Below are 18611 nucleotides of genomic sequence, written 5' to 3'. Positions count from 1 at the left end.
AGAGCTCATTCTTCAATGGGGACAGAGAGGCGCAAGAACTCTCCTCCTCTCAAAACCCACCACCAAGCAGAATAGATAGTACTACGACCTTCAAGTTTAAAAATGAAAATCATCTTTCTGATACAAATTTAGTGACCTTCACTGAACAGCTGGCTATGCAAGTCATCACCTTCAACACCTCTGTTTGTGTCTTTCATTTAGAATATCATCATTTCTCTAAAGTGTTCCAGGAAATCTAAAGTAATGGTTAACTTGTTGGGGTGGTGGGGGTTTGGGGGATTTTTTGCTTGTTTTGATTATAACCAACTTATAAATACAAATGTTTTTAAAATCCAGTATGTACTGCATTATTTGCCTCAAGTAATAATGGCCTCAAGTTACACCAGGGGAGGTTTAGACTGGATATTAGGAAAAATTTCTTCATGGAAAGGCATTGGAACAGGCTGCCCAGGGCAGTGGTGGAGTCACCATCCCTGGAGGTGTTTAAAAGGCATTTAGACAAGGTTCTTAGGGATATGGTTTAGTGCTAGAGTTAGGTTAGGTTAGGTTATGGTTGGACTCAATGATCCTGAGCGCCTCTTCCAACCAAAACGATTCTATGACTCTGTTTCTTTTGGTATGTAGTTCATTTTGGTGCACCTAGTCCTCTACAACAAAAGAAAGCTGTAAGCCTGATTTGTCCCAGCTAAGTTCCTCTCCCATCTGTAACTGTTTTGCACCTAGAAAACAGCTTGAATTTTAAAAGTAAACCTAAATTCTTTTACATTCATGCCACAATATGTTTAAGAACATATTAGGACAGATTTTAAAGGCACAATATAGAAAATGTTAAAGCTCTAGTGCTAGCTGGCTCAGAGCAATTAGTTTATTTGCTTCTCAGTGCATGTTAGAGCATTTTATTTTGAAAGTCCATCACAGATGGGCTCCTCCTAAGCACTGCTGTGATCTTGCACAGCTGGAGGTAGGATTCCGCCATATTGGGATGTACCTGTGGACTCGCGCTACGGGATTTTCACTGGGGCATCACTAATCGTGGAACTCGTTCCCTCAATACGGGGTGCACGGAGCAGAAAAGGGACTTCACTTCTCAAGTTAGACCTGACAACTAAGAAAAAGCCACCAGCGCTGCCAGGCATCCAAACAGCGGGATGAACAAGGAATACAATTTCAGGAATTCCCCTTTTCCCGTTCCATGGATGTAAGTTCCCACTGCGACTTTATGACAAGGCTTTGCCTTTATCCGGCAATGAAAGAGCAAATACAGTGACCAAAAATGTTCTGAGCTTTGTATTGTTGCCAAGTGAGCCAACCCCTGGTTACTCAGGGCAACTTTCCCATTTATAGTCCAATAGTAAGAGAAGACCGAGGTCTCTCAAGTAAATGGAGAGTTAATCTTTAAAGTAATTTTAAATTTTATCAGAACATTACTGCATTAGATGCAATATACATTTAGAGTTCAGAAAGCTCACATGATAATGTATTAAAGACAAGAGAATAGACTTGAAACAAAATACAAACGCTGTTATGTGAACTAAATGCTGTGGAAGTGTGACAACATATTGCATGCGGGGAACACACACATTTAGTGACTATTTTAAAAGATATTTGGCTAGCCTACAGAACTAGTAGGGAGAGAAATTTGGGGTTAAAAGTTTATACTGCACAGCAAACACTATTTAAACTGAGATTTTTCCCAGGGAAGAAGAACACATCAAGTCATCTGAAACTGGCTGGGCTAAAACTCACGACCAAGCGAGGGAAAAATCCCAGACTGCTGGAGATGAAATAATTTATTCATCTCTATCATCGTGATGATGGAGAATGCTATCATTGTGGCTCCTCTGAAATCCAGCCAAGCTCTTTGGAGGCAATGCAGAATTACTTTCAGCACTAGTTTGAGATCGCCATCTGCAACCCAAAGCACTCTGCGTTTGAGCTACTATTCAAATCAGTCAATTTGGAAAGGATTTGCAGTGTGACAGTAATGACACCAAGGTAAAAGTTGAGCTGTAAGTTTCCCACGTTGTAGGTGGCTGGTTTACGTTAACAATATTAATATTGTCCTTCCAAAGCTGTGTGTTTTCCTCTGCCCATGTTAAAGTGGCACTGCAGAGAATTTAGTAGAATAAGACAACTATTTGCTACAAATAGGTAAGGTCAATGACCAAAGACAACATAAGCTTAACCAGTGCTGAGGCAAGGAAAATCCAACAGCCCATTATATCATTTATCAGAACTTTTTTTTCTATGTATTCTGATAGTCACACAAATCACTGGGATCTTGCACCAAGATATAATAAATATGTGGAAAAAAAAAATCTTAAAGTCTGAAACCTTTCTAAATTTTGTGTTTGTATCCCTATAAAGCTTTATGAACATCAGACTTTTTGCTCTTTATGGTATCGTGCAAGAAACATTTAACCAGCCTGCTCACTCCAAAGATAGATATAGATTTAAGAACAAAAGACTCCAAACTGTATATTATTGGGCCAGGCATAACATAGAACTGCTAGATTTGTTTTTAATACAGAGCTTACTTGCCCTTCCACATAAAAACACGACATTAAGTATCACAGGATTAAGTGCCAAGTCTTGAAGAAAGATCTTGACTGTGTCAAAGCCAAGATCCTGTCAAGGCAAGCTATCTAAAACACAGTAGAAAGAAGCATAGACACACAGTATAGCAGCAGAAACAAACGCAGAACAGGGTCCAAAACGAACAAAGAACAGTCTAACAATTCAGCCATGATATAAGTCGCTTAATTTGACTGCGTATGTAAACATTTCATGGCAGCAACCTGCTTACTCTCATGCCAAATCTTGTTCATGCTCAAAACATGCATTGAAAACAAAATGGATAGCTAAAGAATCGGGTTTTTTTATATAGCAGCAATTTGTACTGAAATTGATTTCAGAATTATGCATCTTGTATCCATCTAACTTGAATTTAATACAGTCCAATTAAATGGCTTGCAGATTAAGCCAGAGCTTCACAACTCCATTATTCTCCCATATCAGTTCTCCCCACTTCACTAAATCATACCTATTCTGATGATATGTGAGATTCAAACTGGCTTTAAACAACAGCTTTGATTTCTGATTTTTGAACACAGCCCTTGATTATCTTCCCTTTATGACTAATTTGCATGACTATAATCTTCAAATAACAATAAATTCCGACTAGATAATTGATAAAAATCAACAGTACAGGATAAGAGTTTAGAAAAGTTATCACTTTAAACATCATTGAAGCAATAATTTCTCCAAGCATTCACTTTCACATTAGAACTTATATAACTAATTGCTATTGCTTCATCAAACAGAACTGAAAAACAATTTGGGGGAAGAAAAGAAGATACAGTGAATTTCAAATTATCCATATCACAATACATCAGCAATTTTTTGTTGTCATTCCATTGTACTTTTATTACAGGGTCAAAATGCACTTGAACATTAGTTTTCTTATTTTCTGCTTGCTGATGTGCAGCTAGATAAAGCAACAGCATATCCCAAAATAAAGTAATTAAACATGCAGAGCAGCAGCCAACACCACTTACCTGCCATTCTTTGGCTACATTATAGCAAGCAACAAAAAGTAAAAGCAAGAAATAGTAACAATATGTGAACCTTCCAGAATGCTTGGCATTGATCAGACAAGTTATACATCTCTTCTTTTCAAAAGCAATTTCGTCTCTATGCTCTTAGTCCCCCCCTTTTAAGGAACGATGAGGTTAACGGTCAAATTTCAATGCCAAATCAAATGAGGTTCACATATACACCTTTAATGCGATGATTTGAAGAGCTATGAATAGCTGTTGTGAGCCAATCTTATATGCAGCATTATTCAGTATGCAGGGGCACACTAGAAGAAAAGTGACCCATGTTCCATTCTTTAAGGCGCATATATCTCCTTGTAATTTCCGTATGTCTTCAAATAATTCAAATTAAAGTTTTGATTGAAAGCAAACAATTTTGGTTTAAAACAAGAACTATATCAGATTCCAACGGTAAAATATAATTTGAAAGCCCCTGCTGAAATAAAGATTCTCCATTTTAGAAACGGAAGTTGTTTTAAAACAAATTATTGCTTTCTACAAAAATCTGCTGAACAATTATCCATAGCTCAGGCGTGCAAAGCTGTTAGAAGGATGGCAAAGTGAAAACATACATTTAGTACATGACAAATGCAGTCTACTGCAGGCAAAGAGTAATAGAGATATAAAAATCATCTTCTCACTTTCAAAATCAAGGAAAAAATTTGGCCCCTGCTCAAGGTCTGTGCATGTCAAAACTTTTAGAAGGTTCCCCATGTTAAGGTACCTGCCAAGACAAGAATGAGAGAAAAGAAAATTGTCTTTTTATAAGAAGGAACAGCCCAAATACGGTTGATTGAAGCAGTGGGGGAAAGAAGACCAGAGAGTTCCATCAGGCATGAACCCGTCCTTCGGGCTGTCACCCTGAGGGGTGGGGGACACCCCCACCTTGAGGGTGTCCAGCTGGTGGTCCCAAAGATGCAATGCAGCTTGTCTGGAAGAAGTGACAACATCACCAGCATCTTCAGGGCTGTCCCTTCGAGAAAGGAGCAGAACTCCAGGTGAAGGCATCGCCAGGGACCAGTTCTGCCCCGGTACCCCCAGCACCAGTCCTGAGCAGGAGCACCACGTTGAGAGCCGAGTACCACATCTGCAAACATTGCCATGGTAGCCATGCTACGGATTTTTACCCGATGGGACAATGGAAAGAAAGAGCTTTCATTTTCTCAGCCCTTATAATTTTGTCAGAAAGCCATTCTAGAAACAGAAAATATCATTTCAGTGTGCAGAAAATGCTAACACAAGTATGCCACAGCTCTTTTACACAAGTTGCCTAAAGCATTCGTGAAGCTCAGGTAACTCCACTTTAGACTTCCGGATGTAAATAATGCACATTAACTGCACCATGAATGACCAAACCAGGATCAGGAACGATTTAGCACTCACTCTTGTATAGGATTACAGTGAACAGCTGCTCAGCACGGATTACTAGGGCATACTGACAGAATTTTTTCAGTTTATGATTACTTGATTTGCAGGCAGATGGACAGACATCACTGACCACAGAGACCCAAAACAACTGAGCACAAGGAAAAGAAAATTTACACAGTAGCATGATGGTGGCTTGGCTACTATTGGAAGGCGAAAAAAGAGAAAAATAAAAGAAAAAAGAATGGAAAAAAACCACATGCAACTCTTTATTCTTCCAAATCATACATTTGCAACAGAGTCCCCTAGCCTTCACTGCAGCAAGTATAAGCAACCCTACTGTTACCATTTTAAACGCGCCAGCTGTGAAGGGCCGAGAGACTTACTTTCAAAATCCAAGAAAAAATGTGCTGCATTGTGGTCTATGTCCCTGGTTAGCACCTTAATGAGATTACCCATGCCAGCAAACCTAAAAATAAAAATGGCAAAATAATTTAGTTCCAATAACCGTTTCCTACTTTGAGTACACGCCTGGGGCTCAGCAGAGCAGGGCTCCCATCAGGTTTTGCACACTGGATCCATCACCTTCTGGTGGGAGGTGGAAAACATGCACTTACAGTGCATTTCCATTCCCATTCTTCTCAGGAAGGAATGATTATTGAAAAAAATAAGAGTTATAGCTTTGACAAAAATAAAGATCTGCATTACTGGCTCTTTATCACCCTTGTTTAATACAGCTGAACAATTATGTTACTTATGATGACTGAGCAATTGTTTGGTGTAACTGCAGCGACAAAGCCAAAGCCATTTGCTCAGGACAAAAGGAACCTCAAATGGAACTGGTGTCATCATAAGCTTAATTTTTGCTGTCTCTCCATAACCCAAAACAAATTTCAAAAGCCTCTTAGTAGTAGTCATCTGTGGCCAATGAACACTTTTCCCCATTAAATCACGTAAAGTGACGAGTTAAATGTGATAGACTTTTCCAAACCCAGGAGATAATTAAGTTTCAACAGTTCTTCTTATGTTTGCTGTCACATCCCAGCTAAAAGAAATGAGAAGTGGAAGAAAAATTACATAGTCATTAGATTAATCCAGGTCAGATAAATAAACAGTTGCAAACATTATTGTTTCAGAAATCAATACCTTCAGTAGGACTATGAAAACTGCATTTCATAACAAGGCAGCCTTTCCAAGGACTCTCTCATGTTTTACAGAGCTGAAAACATACGTAAGAATCATTGCCCTACAATATCAGGAGTTCAGAGCGCTGCTGCAAGATAAGCACAAGACACTACCCAAAAATCTGACTGCAAATTATTTAAGAACAAGCCATCAACAGTTTGACATGTGGATTCAAGCATAAGATCTAAAAATCAATTTCAAATTAGTGTAACTCTATCAAACTACTAGTGTATGCCCTTTTTTTCCCCCCTGATTTTTACTTTTATTGAAGACTGATGCTTACTTGGAGGGAAGCAGTGTGACAGTAAGAGTTACTAATTTATTAGGAATCAAGAAAACTGAAGCAACATGAAATTAAACCAAACTGTCTGGCAAAACAGATTTGCAGAAACTGTGTTGCCAGATTTCTTGAGTTCCATAAGAAAAAAGCAACTGGTGTGTTAGGGAAAAGCAAACTAAGAAAAGCACACAATTTACTTTTCAGGATCCACAAGATTCAGCAATAAATCACTCAATCAACAAAAGCTAGAGAAGGAAGTGGGAATTAATACCAGATTGTTGAAAATTACTCAGTGTTTGCTCCAACAACTAGTTATATTAGTCATTGCAACCTCTAGAGAGTCACCAAAAGTTAAAACTCTAGATTTTTAGAAAGCAACTTTGAGTGTAATGCAGCTGGTGACAGTGGGATCTGCACATAAAGGCTCATCACTAGGTGTACACTTGCTTTTCTGCACATTCAACTTTCTCCTTGAAACACCAGAAAACGTAAGTCCTGCTTCCTAAGCATTTGAACTTAGTTTTCTGGAGAGTTGGATCAGATTCCAAGCTTGCAAGAAACACCCATTATTCAAGGAAGTTTTAAATTAAAGTGTCCCGTTTAGAGATTTAACTTAAAAAATAATCTATCAAAATGTGGGGTTTTTTTAAAAAGAAGCAGCTTTTCCAGAGCTTTCTATACCACAGTTTAGCAAAATCTTCAAATGCTACAGATGCACCAATGCTGTGTAAACAAGCAACATCAGAAAGCAAAGCAAACACTCTCCAGCATCTCGCAAACATGTTCTGTAACATAGGACTGGAAAAGCCACCCAACCCAGTCCCCAATAACTAGGACATTCGTAATCTGGAAAAAGCTGAAATACACAGGCATTCTTAAATATTTTCAACCAGGGCAATAAAAAGCCAAAAGCACAAGCTGCCTAAAGCTGATTGAGTCTGTAGATTCAGATTTAAAAACCAAACCTCAATCTCAGAACAGCGTATTACATGTTTCAATTCCAATGTTAAGAAGCAAGCAGTGAATACACAGCAGTGAATGGTGTTTACTGTCTAAAGAGAACTCCAGCTATACCTACAATTACTGCCACGCTTCGGCTCTTCAGCTGCACCATCCCCTCCGCCTCCAAAATATTTTCAGTACCTCAAGTAAATGCCTCTGTGTGGGTTTTGCCTTTGATATTAACCTCTCTCCTAAGAGTTTACAGGCTCATGCATGTGGTTTAAATATTGAAGAATGTTACTTCTGCAGGTCAGAGCAGGGGCTTGTGTACAGGGTTGGAGTGTTTTGAAGGTAAGTTCACAGACCAGCATAGAGCCAGGGTGGAGCAGAAGGTTCAGTTGAATCCCTACCACTTCCTAAACTGAGTAAAGGGTCGGGGGCTCAGGTTTGCAACACAAACACCTTCATTGAGACCTTCACCCTTCAAAGTTTGCCAGTAAGTATATATGTGGTTTTTTTTTTTCCTGGGAGTGAGTTTAACAAATAGAGAAGCACATATCTGAAACAGCAGATATGAAACAAACTCAGGCAGAAGATGCAACTGACCTCACGGTAACAGTTGAGTGAACAGCCTCCCTAAGAGAACAAGAGGAATTGAAGATGATCAGAATGGATTAATTCAACTATGACAGCAACAAGATGAAAACATACAATATAGGGATAGATTTCAATTTACATTAATACAAAGCTGCATGAACACTTGTTCATTACAGACCTCTTCCCTTGTGCATTCAGCACACTGAAAAAATCTCAAACTTTCGTCATGTTATAGTTTCACATACTAAGACACCTGATCACATTTGCTTTCTTAGCAGTAAAGCATTCATCACATATTGAGCTCTTATGGAGTGAACAGAAATCTAGAAGAGGATGGACAAACACAGTGCTTTTGAAACTTGTACCAAGATGAACTTTAACAGTTATTCAAGAATATAAATTATTCTTTAATACCAGAAGATTTGTTGCAAGAACTGTGAAATAGACCATTTCTACAAGTTTGTAATCCAAAAAGTCAGACTTCAAGAAGCTAGAAAAGGAGCTTGAAAACTCAATTTAGACTGAAGTTGAGAAGATATAATTGATGTAGCATTGCTTGGGAAGCCACTTTCTCTCTCCTTAGCATTCAAGATAATGAATGCAAGATCCAACACATAGGAATTTACTCTCCTGGCAAGTCTAAGCACTAGTTTCTTGAGCTATCTTATGACCTTCTGGAAACAAGACCATAGTGTCACAGTGTGGAACCTCCCGGATACATGGAAGCAGCCAGAGGTCAACATGCCATGGCTCACATTAGATGGCTCTACACTGCTGTACATTATTTTCCTTCAAAGTTAGAGCTAAGCAGCAAGAAGAGTTGAGCTGCTGCACTCAGGTAGAACCCTATAGAAGGAAAAATGAAAACTGATATTTCTGCAAGATGGCTATGTCAGCAGAACACCTGATCAATCTAGAGTAAAGCTGCCTAGATTATCCATGCACCAGACTCCTGACAGATCCAGATTAACTAAAGATTCTTGTTTTGTTCAAAGTGGCTTGACATTTTCATTTCTACTGGGCCCACACCACATGAAAGAAGGTCCACTACTGGCTCTAATATCAAAGATGATGACAACCTGCACATAGTAATAGAAACAGTCTACAAAACCAGCCAGTCTTCAGGGACCTCTACTGCTATTTGATGCCCTGTAAAAGCATCACCAGCACAGATGACTTTGGTAGTTCTATAAATACCTTGGTAAATCACTCCCATGGTGTGTCCAGTCAGTACTGATTTACCAAGCACTCTGCCAATTTCCAAGTCCACAACTTCAGCTAAAGTGAGTAGAATTACTGGTTTAGAAAGTCAGACATGGTTGCAGTTAACCAGCCCTGACACTGGGCTATCATTGTCTAGTCAAGGACAACTTCCAGCACTAACTACATCCAACTGGGGCACATCACCACATCAGTCAGCCCCAACTCAAGAAAGATTCGAGCCTGTATAAAGACCAAAGCCAATAGCAAAAACTAATACTGACTGAGTTTTATATCCTGCAGCTGAGCTCTGTCTCAGAGCCAAACAGCTGACTTAAAACACTGACTGGAGGTGACTTTTGTGGGTGCTAACACACATTTTGACCCACAATTGTTTCAGTGCAACTGGAATGAAATCCACACCGAAGCTGTAATCCTTAGCACGGAGAATTTTGCATATTGTAATAACAAACATAAAAATATTAACTGTACTTAAGGCTGGTCAGGATTTAGGTTGCTATTTATTCTTCCACAGCTTCAGATTGTCAACCTCTGTTGAATTCTATTTGGTATTCTCATTCAGAATACTTCAACACTTGCAAACTGTTTTTTCTCCCAGGAGTCTTATTGATTTTAAGGTTTTATAGTGCAGTGTCCAGAGGTAACTCATTAGTTAAACCAACAGTGTAAGATTTGGTAAAAGCACACTTAAAACCACTGAAATCTTCTCTTGTCGTGAATCCAACAGCATAAAACCAGAGCAGAAAAAACCCCCACTAGTATCTGTCCAAAAACTGAGTGTCCCTGTGAAGCTGCCCAGAATCCCTCCTGGCGTTCTCCGCACTCAGCACAACACTCCAGCCACGTGGAGCAGGTTATGGGAAATCACAGCGTGAGCCAAGAACGTGGTTTAAACTTGACCTACTTGCGGAGGAAGACATACGGAATGCCACATTTCATTACAATGATTTGGCCCATTACAGCCTTATGGGGTCGTATGATGTTGCGTGTAGTGTCATGATCAGACAAGCGGAAAGCAAAGGCATATTTTCAAAACAAGCCTTGCACGCATGCCCTTCATGCTGAAAACATCCCTGATGCGTTTCAGGATTCTTTTTTTTCCTCACGGCCAAGCCCAGGGGAAATTTAATAGAAATACATGATGCAACTAAATTCAGCTGAGGGCTAAAGAAATTTCCCCCTCTCACACCTGAAAGAAAAACTGTACATTAACAAGGATTTTGCTTGCAATTGGTGTGCAGCTGAAAAACTTACTCTTGTTAAAGGTAAAATACTACAAAGATATTTTTAAGTGACATTTGACATTTTGCTTTGTTCTACTGGAAGAACAGTGTGCTAAATAAACAAACCCACCAGTTAAATAGATGAAAAAAGTACGTTTCTGACCATTGAAGAATGCTGGCTTCAAGAAAATATTATCTTTTGGAAAACCATACACTATTCCCAAGACTACTTTTAATGAAGCTTCAGACTGAAGAGGAACATCCAGAGCATGAAAACTGTACTCCACAAAAACCTCACAGCCATGCCCTGGTGTGTGGAGGAGGAAATGAAGCACAACACTATATGGAAAGCATATCTAATAAAGAGCAAAGATTTTCTTCCAGGGATTGAGTTTGAAGTTTTCAGTTGGTGACGCATGTGTGGCATAAACCTCCAATTCAGAGATACTGTAGTAAAATAGTAAGTGAAAAACACTTATAATATTAAAAGCCTATAATTAAAGTATAAGACTACAATGTTACAACAGTTACAGTGTCACTACATAAAGAAAAACCTAGCTGGATGACTCCCTATACTGTTTTTCTAGAATGATAATCCTACCAGCCTGGCAAATGTTTCAAGGCTTACTGAACATTTTCTGCCTATAGCATTTAGCCATCAACAGGAAGGGCAAAAAAGCAAGAGACATTAAATAGGTGGCTGCCCACATGAGCTGAATCCCAGTCAGCCCTTAGCAACACGCAGCATCACAGGGCAGAGAACCTATAGGATTGAGCATCGTTTTCTCTCCCAAGGAAGCATTCAAGCTTCGCAGGCACTGAGAATATACCCACCCTCAACCTTAAGAGTCAGGGAGTGCTGCAGAGATGGAAACAGGCTTGTCAACTACACTGTAGGAATCACTATTTGATAAGATCCTAACGTTTTCCTAGGATTCAAACATGTTTTTCCAAGTCTCTTGTCCATTTATTTCTCTTCTGAATAGTGCTGGAGGAGCTCAGATGCGCTCTGACACATTCTAATTCCTACTATTGATATTAGTGGTGTTTAATAAGGATCTATCATTAAACAAAATCCAAAAGGTAAAAAAACACATTGTCCAGACACAAAATAATTATTGAGGTAACAGTAAACAAAACCACCACCAACAAAAAGTAGTTATTCAGTCTGGAAAACAATGGGAAGTATCAGTTTTAGATTTAGGAAGGAGAAGCTTAGTGCTACTAGCTTAAAACAAGTTAGATTTTGAATAAGCTGGTCTTATTTTCAGGACTCATGATAGATATAGTAAAATTATTAATATTAAACCTATCCCTTCAGATACTGACATCTAACTGCTGAACCAAACACAGATATGAAGTGCAACACCGGTCACCATTTCTGCATAAAACACATTTTCATTCACTGCTGGACAACTTCTAGCAAACGTAAGATCTCATCAGTTTTTCTATACAGGTTTATGACATAGTTCACAGTCTAAACCTATGCAGGTATCTGTGTGGTGCTTTCTGCTCCTGACACCTAGTGGTTACTGTTCCAATAACCGCTAATTGCCAGTCAACTATAAATGAAGAATAAAAGTTATATTAAAAAAAAACACCACAAAACCACCATCAAACAAAACAAACACAACACGCCCCCAAACCACACACACCAAGCTTCGCTGAATTCCTGGGGCTTCGATCATCAATATCTTACCTGAATAGTGAAAAAACATTTACCCTGCCAGATAGAAAATGTTTGTGTATAGGAAAGTAGGTATTCAGGCTACTTAAAAGCTGCTGAAAGCTGCCTCTGATGTTGGTCCTCTTGGATAAACTGACTTTGATACAATAAACTGTTCTAGTTGAAGCTGAAGTTACATTTTTTTTTGAGATCACACATCATCAATAAAGTCTGCTTTCTGAACAAAACCAAATTCAAAGCTCGTCCTATCAGGAAAATGGAGGCCTGCCAAGGAAAATAGTCTAGTGAAGAAAGTCTCACATTCCTCAAAACCAGAATTGTGAAGTCCGGTCAGGTCAGTGTTTATTCAGTTCATTTTTCCACTTAGAGGAAACCAAGAGAAAGACACTGAGGAATCCACAGTTGCTTTAGAAGAGGGACTCTTAAAGCCTTGTTAATTCGGGAATATTTTAGTAGCGCAGCTGACACTGAATAACTTATTTGACGAGCTACAATAAAATATCTAAGTGTGCCCACACAAGTCTGGAATAAACCCCAATTATTTTAAAAACAGAACTTGTATTGAAAAGCGAGAGACTCCACTCCAAAAATCTGCTCTAATTTACCCTCCAACGAGTAACCACACACGTCTTCCAAGAGTGAATCTGGGGCTAAAAAAAAATAACTGTATATACGAGCTCAACATGCTTTCCAGCTGAATTCTGAATAATGCTTTTTTTTTAATTCAATTACATTGCAACCATTAGGAGGAAAGAAATAAAAATTAAAAAAACAAACCACACACAACAACTCACAACTTTTTTTCAGTTCAGGGTCACTTACATTCAAACGCAATTTCCCCTTCGTTTTCTCCTTTAGTCTGAAATCTGAAAAGCCCTTTGCAGTGCTGTAGCTCCTCCAACAGAGGTCACCACCTCACAGCTCCATCTCCCACGGAAAAAGCAGCTTGGAACAAACGTGTTCGACAACCTGAGCGCCAGCAATTTCCTTCCAGCCCAAATACTGCATTTGGTCCACGATACTGTGACATTATCACAGAAACAGTGGTTGATCTTGAAGTCTGTCTTTTGTCAAAGTAAGCCGACAATATTCTTAATTTTATCAGGTATAAAAAGATGTAAAAAAAGCATTTAACAAGAGATGTGGTAGATTTACAGATTGCTTTTTTAATTTCCTTTTACAAAAAAGCTTCTTACTCCACAAAAGATGGTATGTCTATTAAAAACTGTGCTATACTACCACATTACCAAGAAAGTTTCACATTTCAGCGATGTCAGCCTGTAATTTAACAGCTGTCAACCCTGTCTTCAAAAAACCCCACAAAACAACCCCAAAATAATTTGTATGAGTCCTCCTCCTACCAGCGCTTCAGAAAACAAAACAAAACAACAAAAAGCCTGTGAGTTTTACTTAACTGGTAGAAAAAAGAATAACTTCAATCCCTCATTTCGCTGTAGTGTCTAGCCCAATTGATCTGCCACCTTTTAGGGGGCATTTCAGTTGTGAAAAAGCACGCCTCTTCAAGCCTTGTTTTCTTTGGAAATGTGTTTTCTTTCAAAACAGGTGAATTCCTATCTATAAGAATCAAAAACTCACATCCATGTCAGTGCTCAAGCTGGAGAAGGGTGCATTGAGGCTCTGAGAAACAGCCTTGGTAATGCTGCCACCTAATGTACTAGGACAAGGGGAACAATCATCAGCGTTGCTCTTTAATACTCAAATGAAATGTGTTCGCTTAGTTTGGTTGCGAACTGCTGCACCCCTTCAGTGCCTTGGCTTGCAAATCCTACACCAACAACACTGTGACAAATCATCTAGTCATCAAGTTGATGGACATAAATACCCATTTACATATTCTATCTCAAGAGATTATTTCTGGAATATCACAGTACTAAATCACAAACCCTGTGTGTACAAACTGGACACTGACTGTCCCTCTGAGAATCCAGTTCAGCAACACAGCAGCTCTGAACTCCCGAGAGGGAAGGGAAGTCCCATGGCCTTGCAAATCGTGTAGCTGGAAGGGCAGGTTTCTGTATTTCGGGACAGCTTTTGGATTATTCTGTGGCACTACCTGTTTCTGAGACACTAGTCAGACAAATGTGTTTGCAGAATACAGAAGGCTAATGAAACACATTAAGTTACTGATGGCACAACAGAAGATGACTGGCGGAATGATCCTCCTTCCCATTCCATCTGTTTTTGGAAACAGTCACAAAGCAGACAAGGCATTAGGCAGCATGGGGAGTGAGGGGGGATAAAATTGGTCTCTACATGGTTGTTTGCTTCTTTGAAGTTTCTTGAGAGACTTCTTGCAAGATCAAGGTTCTACAGCCATCTTTGTTATTTCAAGTTACTTCTTCAGTTAATGTCATGAGTTAAGTATCGGCTACTTTTGTTGAGTCTGAATAGTTTTTTTTGTTAGAAAGCAAGTGGAAAAGAAACCAAAACCAAACAAAACAAAAACCCATACCACATTGGTCTAGATTCCTCCAGGGGTGCTAAATATAATCATCTTTTATCTCATTTTCCATCCCTCCTAACATACCTCCAACTTTATTTTAATCTTAAAATTGAATTAAAGGTGTCCCATAAGTGTAAGATATCATAAGACAATTTATTTTCATCCCCTTTTGGAAACATGGAGGGACATTTGCTATTCTCCAGTGATATTATACAGCCTGCAATCCACTAAGATCATCTTCTCTCAGAAGGAGTTTGTGGCAATTCTTGGGGAAAACCAGGTACATACGCAAAACAGAAAGCCATTCAGTATACTGAATACATTTAATAATCACATCTGGCTCAGAAAAATACCTGACCTGGAAATACTTACTAAAACCACCACCATTCCATGCTCTCCCTGTTCCTGCTCTTCCTTAGGCATCTGCTCACATTTGAAGGTTCAGGTTTCAGCAGCTATTAAGCTTTTTTCAAGTCTTAACCTTATTCAGAAAGTGACATTGAGTTAAGTTTGCCCCATCCTTTGAAGCTTAACAGAAGTTTTTAATCATCTCCAGATCTTTACTCTTGCTGGCTTACTGGTGCTTTCCTGTTCAAAGTGTTGCTTGGGTCAGGCTTTGCCAGTCCCATCAAACCCTTCACTCTGGTGCTTCCCAGCTGGTTTAAGATCCTGTTAATCATTTGGCAGCTACTTTGTGGCATAATAGCTGGAGAAAGTGAAAGCATCAACAATCAGACACCTGAACTTCAGGGCTGCTGAGCTGGACAACACTACCTTGGTTTATAAATATTTTTCCTTCAATAACAGAAATACTATTGATTCATGTACTTTTTTAAAAGAAAACAGAAGTATCTTTCCATGTGCTGTAGCTGTTCACTGGACGTTTTTGTCCTTCTGCAGGCTGTACCATTTCCAGCAACACCCCTTGAGTTGCACTAGTTTTTTGGATAACTCTCACCTTCTTGAGGAGAAGCAGCACTGTTCTAGCAGAAGAACAAAGTGGGAGGTGTGAAAGGATGAGCAAAACCAAGTGCACACGTGCAGAGGGAAGATGTTCATTCCTGGAGATTATACTTGGTTAGACAGACCCATGGTCTGACTGGGTTTATTATAATGACTCTTACAATGTATCCTTTGCAAATGTACCCCATGCTGCAAATAGACGTTTGTGCTAGTTTGAAGTGCGGTTTTGATAATACTTACCCAAGACTTCAGAAGTAAAGGATACCAAACAAAAAAGGTCCTACTACCGCTGGTACTGGATGTTTTTTTTTTATTAGCTTACAGTAGATTCGGAGAATATTGCCTTATGCTTGCCCAGTTCCTAGATTCATTCCATAACCCCAAAGAAGCAAGACGGGAGGCTACGAGGACTGCTGGTCTGACCCAGCATTGCCACAAGCTCCTCTAAGAATTACAAATATGTGATACAAACCTCATCAAAACCAGCAATTCTGCAAAACAAGTATTTTAATACATCAGTGACGCAGTACAATAAGGGACAATTACTTTAGCGACACATTTATAAAGATGCATACTCTGAATTTCTGAACGGAGTACGCATGTAGTTTCGGAAACAGCACTTGAAATGTTTTCTACTCTTCTCAGCAAAACTGAAGACAAATCAATTTAATCAGCTCCCCAGAATTCAAAGAGCTTTTTGATGATTCATCAGAAACAGAAGAAAAATAAATCCTACCTCACATTTGGTAGCGTTACCTTCCCAGTCTGCCAGCAGACAGTCACCTACGCTGGCACAGCACAATCAACATGAAGCGTAACACACACACTCTCTGCAGTACCTCAGATGACAAGTAGAAGGTTATAAAACTAAAAGCTAAAACCTTCACACGAGCACATGCTACCTCTTCAGCCTTGTAAGCCAGTTCAGAAATCAGTTTCTGGTATGAGGCCTCTGTTTCAGAAAGGATTTGAAGTTACACAGTAACTTTACTAAAGAGACTGAGGAAGAATAAACACCAGCACATCATCTCTTCACTCACATCTTCCAAGATGTTTAAGCACAATCTTCCAGGATAAGTTCTTCAACGTGGTCAGGCTACTGCACCCTCTGCACACTAAAAATGCCTTTACTGAAACAACGGGACTTCTTCACATTGCTACGGTGAAAAGTTTTCAAAACCATTACCAGGCTGTGTGATGAGGTACCATGCAAGCTAAAAAACAAGCACTTGCAACCTGGCTTAACATCTTCAATCACAGAGAGGCATTAATCAGCTTATAGATCACCACTTTGCAATGAACACTAGAAATTTCAAAGTTGTAGAAACAAAGGGGGGAAGAGGAGTTCTTGAAGAGAAAATGTCTGATTTTCAGACCAGTTAATATAGCATAATTTTTGCTTCTCATATGTCAAGAGAGTTTTCAAGCAGGGTAAGTTGCAATTCTTACCTACAGCCAGTGCTGCACTCTGTTTTCGGCTTCCAGTCTGTTTTAAAAGAAAGAGAGACTATGAAAATTCATTCTTTCGCACCAAAAGTCTTAAATGTAACACTATGTGACCTTCTAAAAGCAATGTGTTTCTATTCCAGACACTGAACTATTTTTCTGAGTCTACTTCATGAACACAGTTCTGGATACACGTCACTGTGACTGTTGAAAAAATATGTTAAAACAGAATGCAGAACTGTGTTTTGTCTCTAGTTGTGTAAGTACAGAGGGAACACAATTATTTGGCAAAAAAACATGTTTCTAGGGAAAAAGGCTGCTGGTGTTAGATAATCTATAAGAACACATAACCCATAATAAAATAAACTTAATTACTGAAGAGTCAAAGCTGCAATAAAATACCAATGGCAAATTGTTCCACTTGCCTTTCCCCTTGCAGACACAAACTTTAGAGAGAGTAAGACAGGATCCTTAATTCAACCACACAAAATTAGCTCTTGAAAACATTCCTGGCTTGCATGCTGCCCTCCACAGAAGGCATCTTCACGTCACCACTGAAATCCATTCACTTAACAAAGAAAAACTCACCTTCTTGCACAGCCTCAGTGTGCCATACACATTATTAACCAACCTAAGGCTGGTGAAATAATTATGTTAATAGTACAGTTCAAATGAGAAGATATGGAGTACTACAGTATCTCATAAAGCAAAAAGAAATGCCTGTTGGACATTGTTACACCCGGAAAAAGTTATTTCTCCATTCTTTACAATGTATGCATCTCCCTCAAAGAAGCTTTCCCCTTGACAAGGATATTCCTTGAGTAGCAACTGTGTTGTTTTCCTTTACCAGTTTCAGATTCCCTTCACTTTCTCAGGAGTAAGCAACAACAAGTAGTTCAGGACAACAACTCATTCACAGGACAACAGAATGGTTAACAGCACTATCTTGGTAGGAGCTGTTGCAACTTCCCTAAAGCTCACCCACTCTCACTAAGCATAATTTCAATATGTTTTCTTCCCCTCCTCATGACTGCAAACTGCTCGGTTCGTGCTTTGGGATAAAGCAACAAAAAGCAGACGCTGACTGGAAAATGTTGTTCCCTTGCAGGTCAGAAATGAACGTAATTGATACTGTGAAAAGAGAAAACGAAACCAAAGTTCGACCCACCACTACAAACCCTAATTTCCTGGAAAAAAAAAAAAAAAGAAGTGAAAGAAAAATCAAATATGACAAATCATTTAAGAACACTAAAAAATTTCACCTAAAAATAGGTGTAGAGATTTTTTGGGGGTTGTCAGGAGCTCTTATTAAGAAGATTTTGGGTGAGAGTCCAACTTAATTCACTGGGCTACAGAGAAAAAGGAGAAGTCCAGATTCATTAGAATGCCCAGACCATAGAAATAAATCTGAAAGTAACAGAGAGGAAAACAAACAAACTGCAACACTATAGCAGTGAGGACAGGGGCTTTTAGAAAAAATGTTTTCTAATAGCATTAGTTCGCTACCAAACAGAAATGTCTAAATTTCCAACTGATAAAATTATTATTAAAGAAAAACAACAACAAACAAACAAAAACCAAACAAACAAAACCCCAAACAAACAAAAAACAACTAGAATTGCTCAGGTCTTTACATCCTTCC

The 18611-nt window shown here is 39.0% G+C and overlaps 1 protein-coding gene across 1 annotated transcript in view; it reads right to left on the bottom strand.

Annotated features, from left to right (window-relative positions):
* CYRIB (CYFIP related Rac1 interactor B) overlaps positions 1-18611 on the bottom strand; it is a 78249-nt gene that overhangs the window by 13692 nt on the left and 45946 nt on the right. The window contains 1 exon segment of the mRNA XM_082044546.1: positions 16973-17009. Within this exon segment, the coding sequence (XP_081900672.1) occupies positions 16973-17009 (37 nt within the window).

This window comes from Streptopelia decaocto, assembly GCF_964273445.1.
Source record: "Streptopelia decaocto genome assembly, chromosome: 2".
Lineage (NCBI taxonomy): Eukaryota > Metazoa > Chordata > Aves > Columbiformes > Columbidae > Streptopelia > Streptopelia decaocto.
Note: the sequence above shows the minus strand (reverse complement) of the source record. Positions and strands in the feature narration are given on the sequence as shown.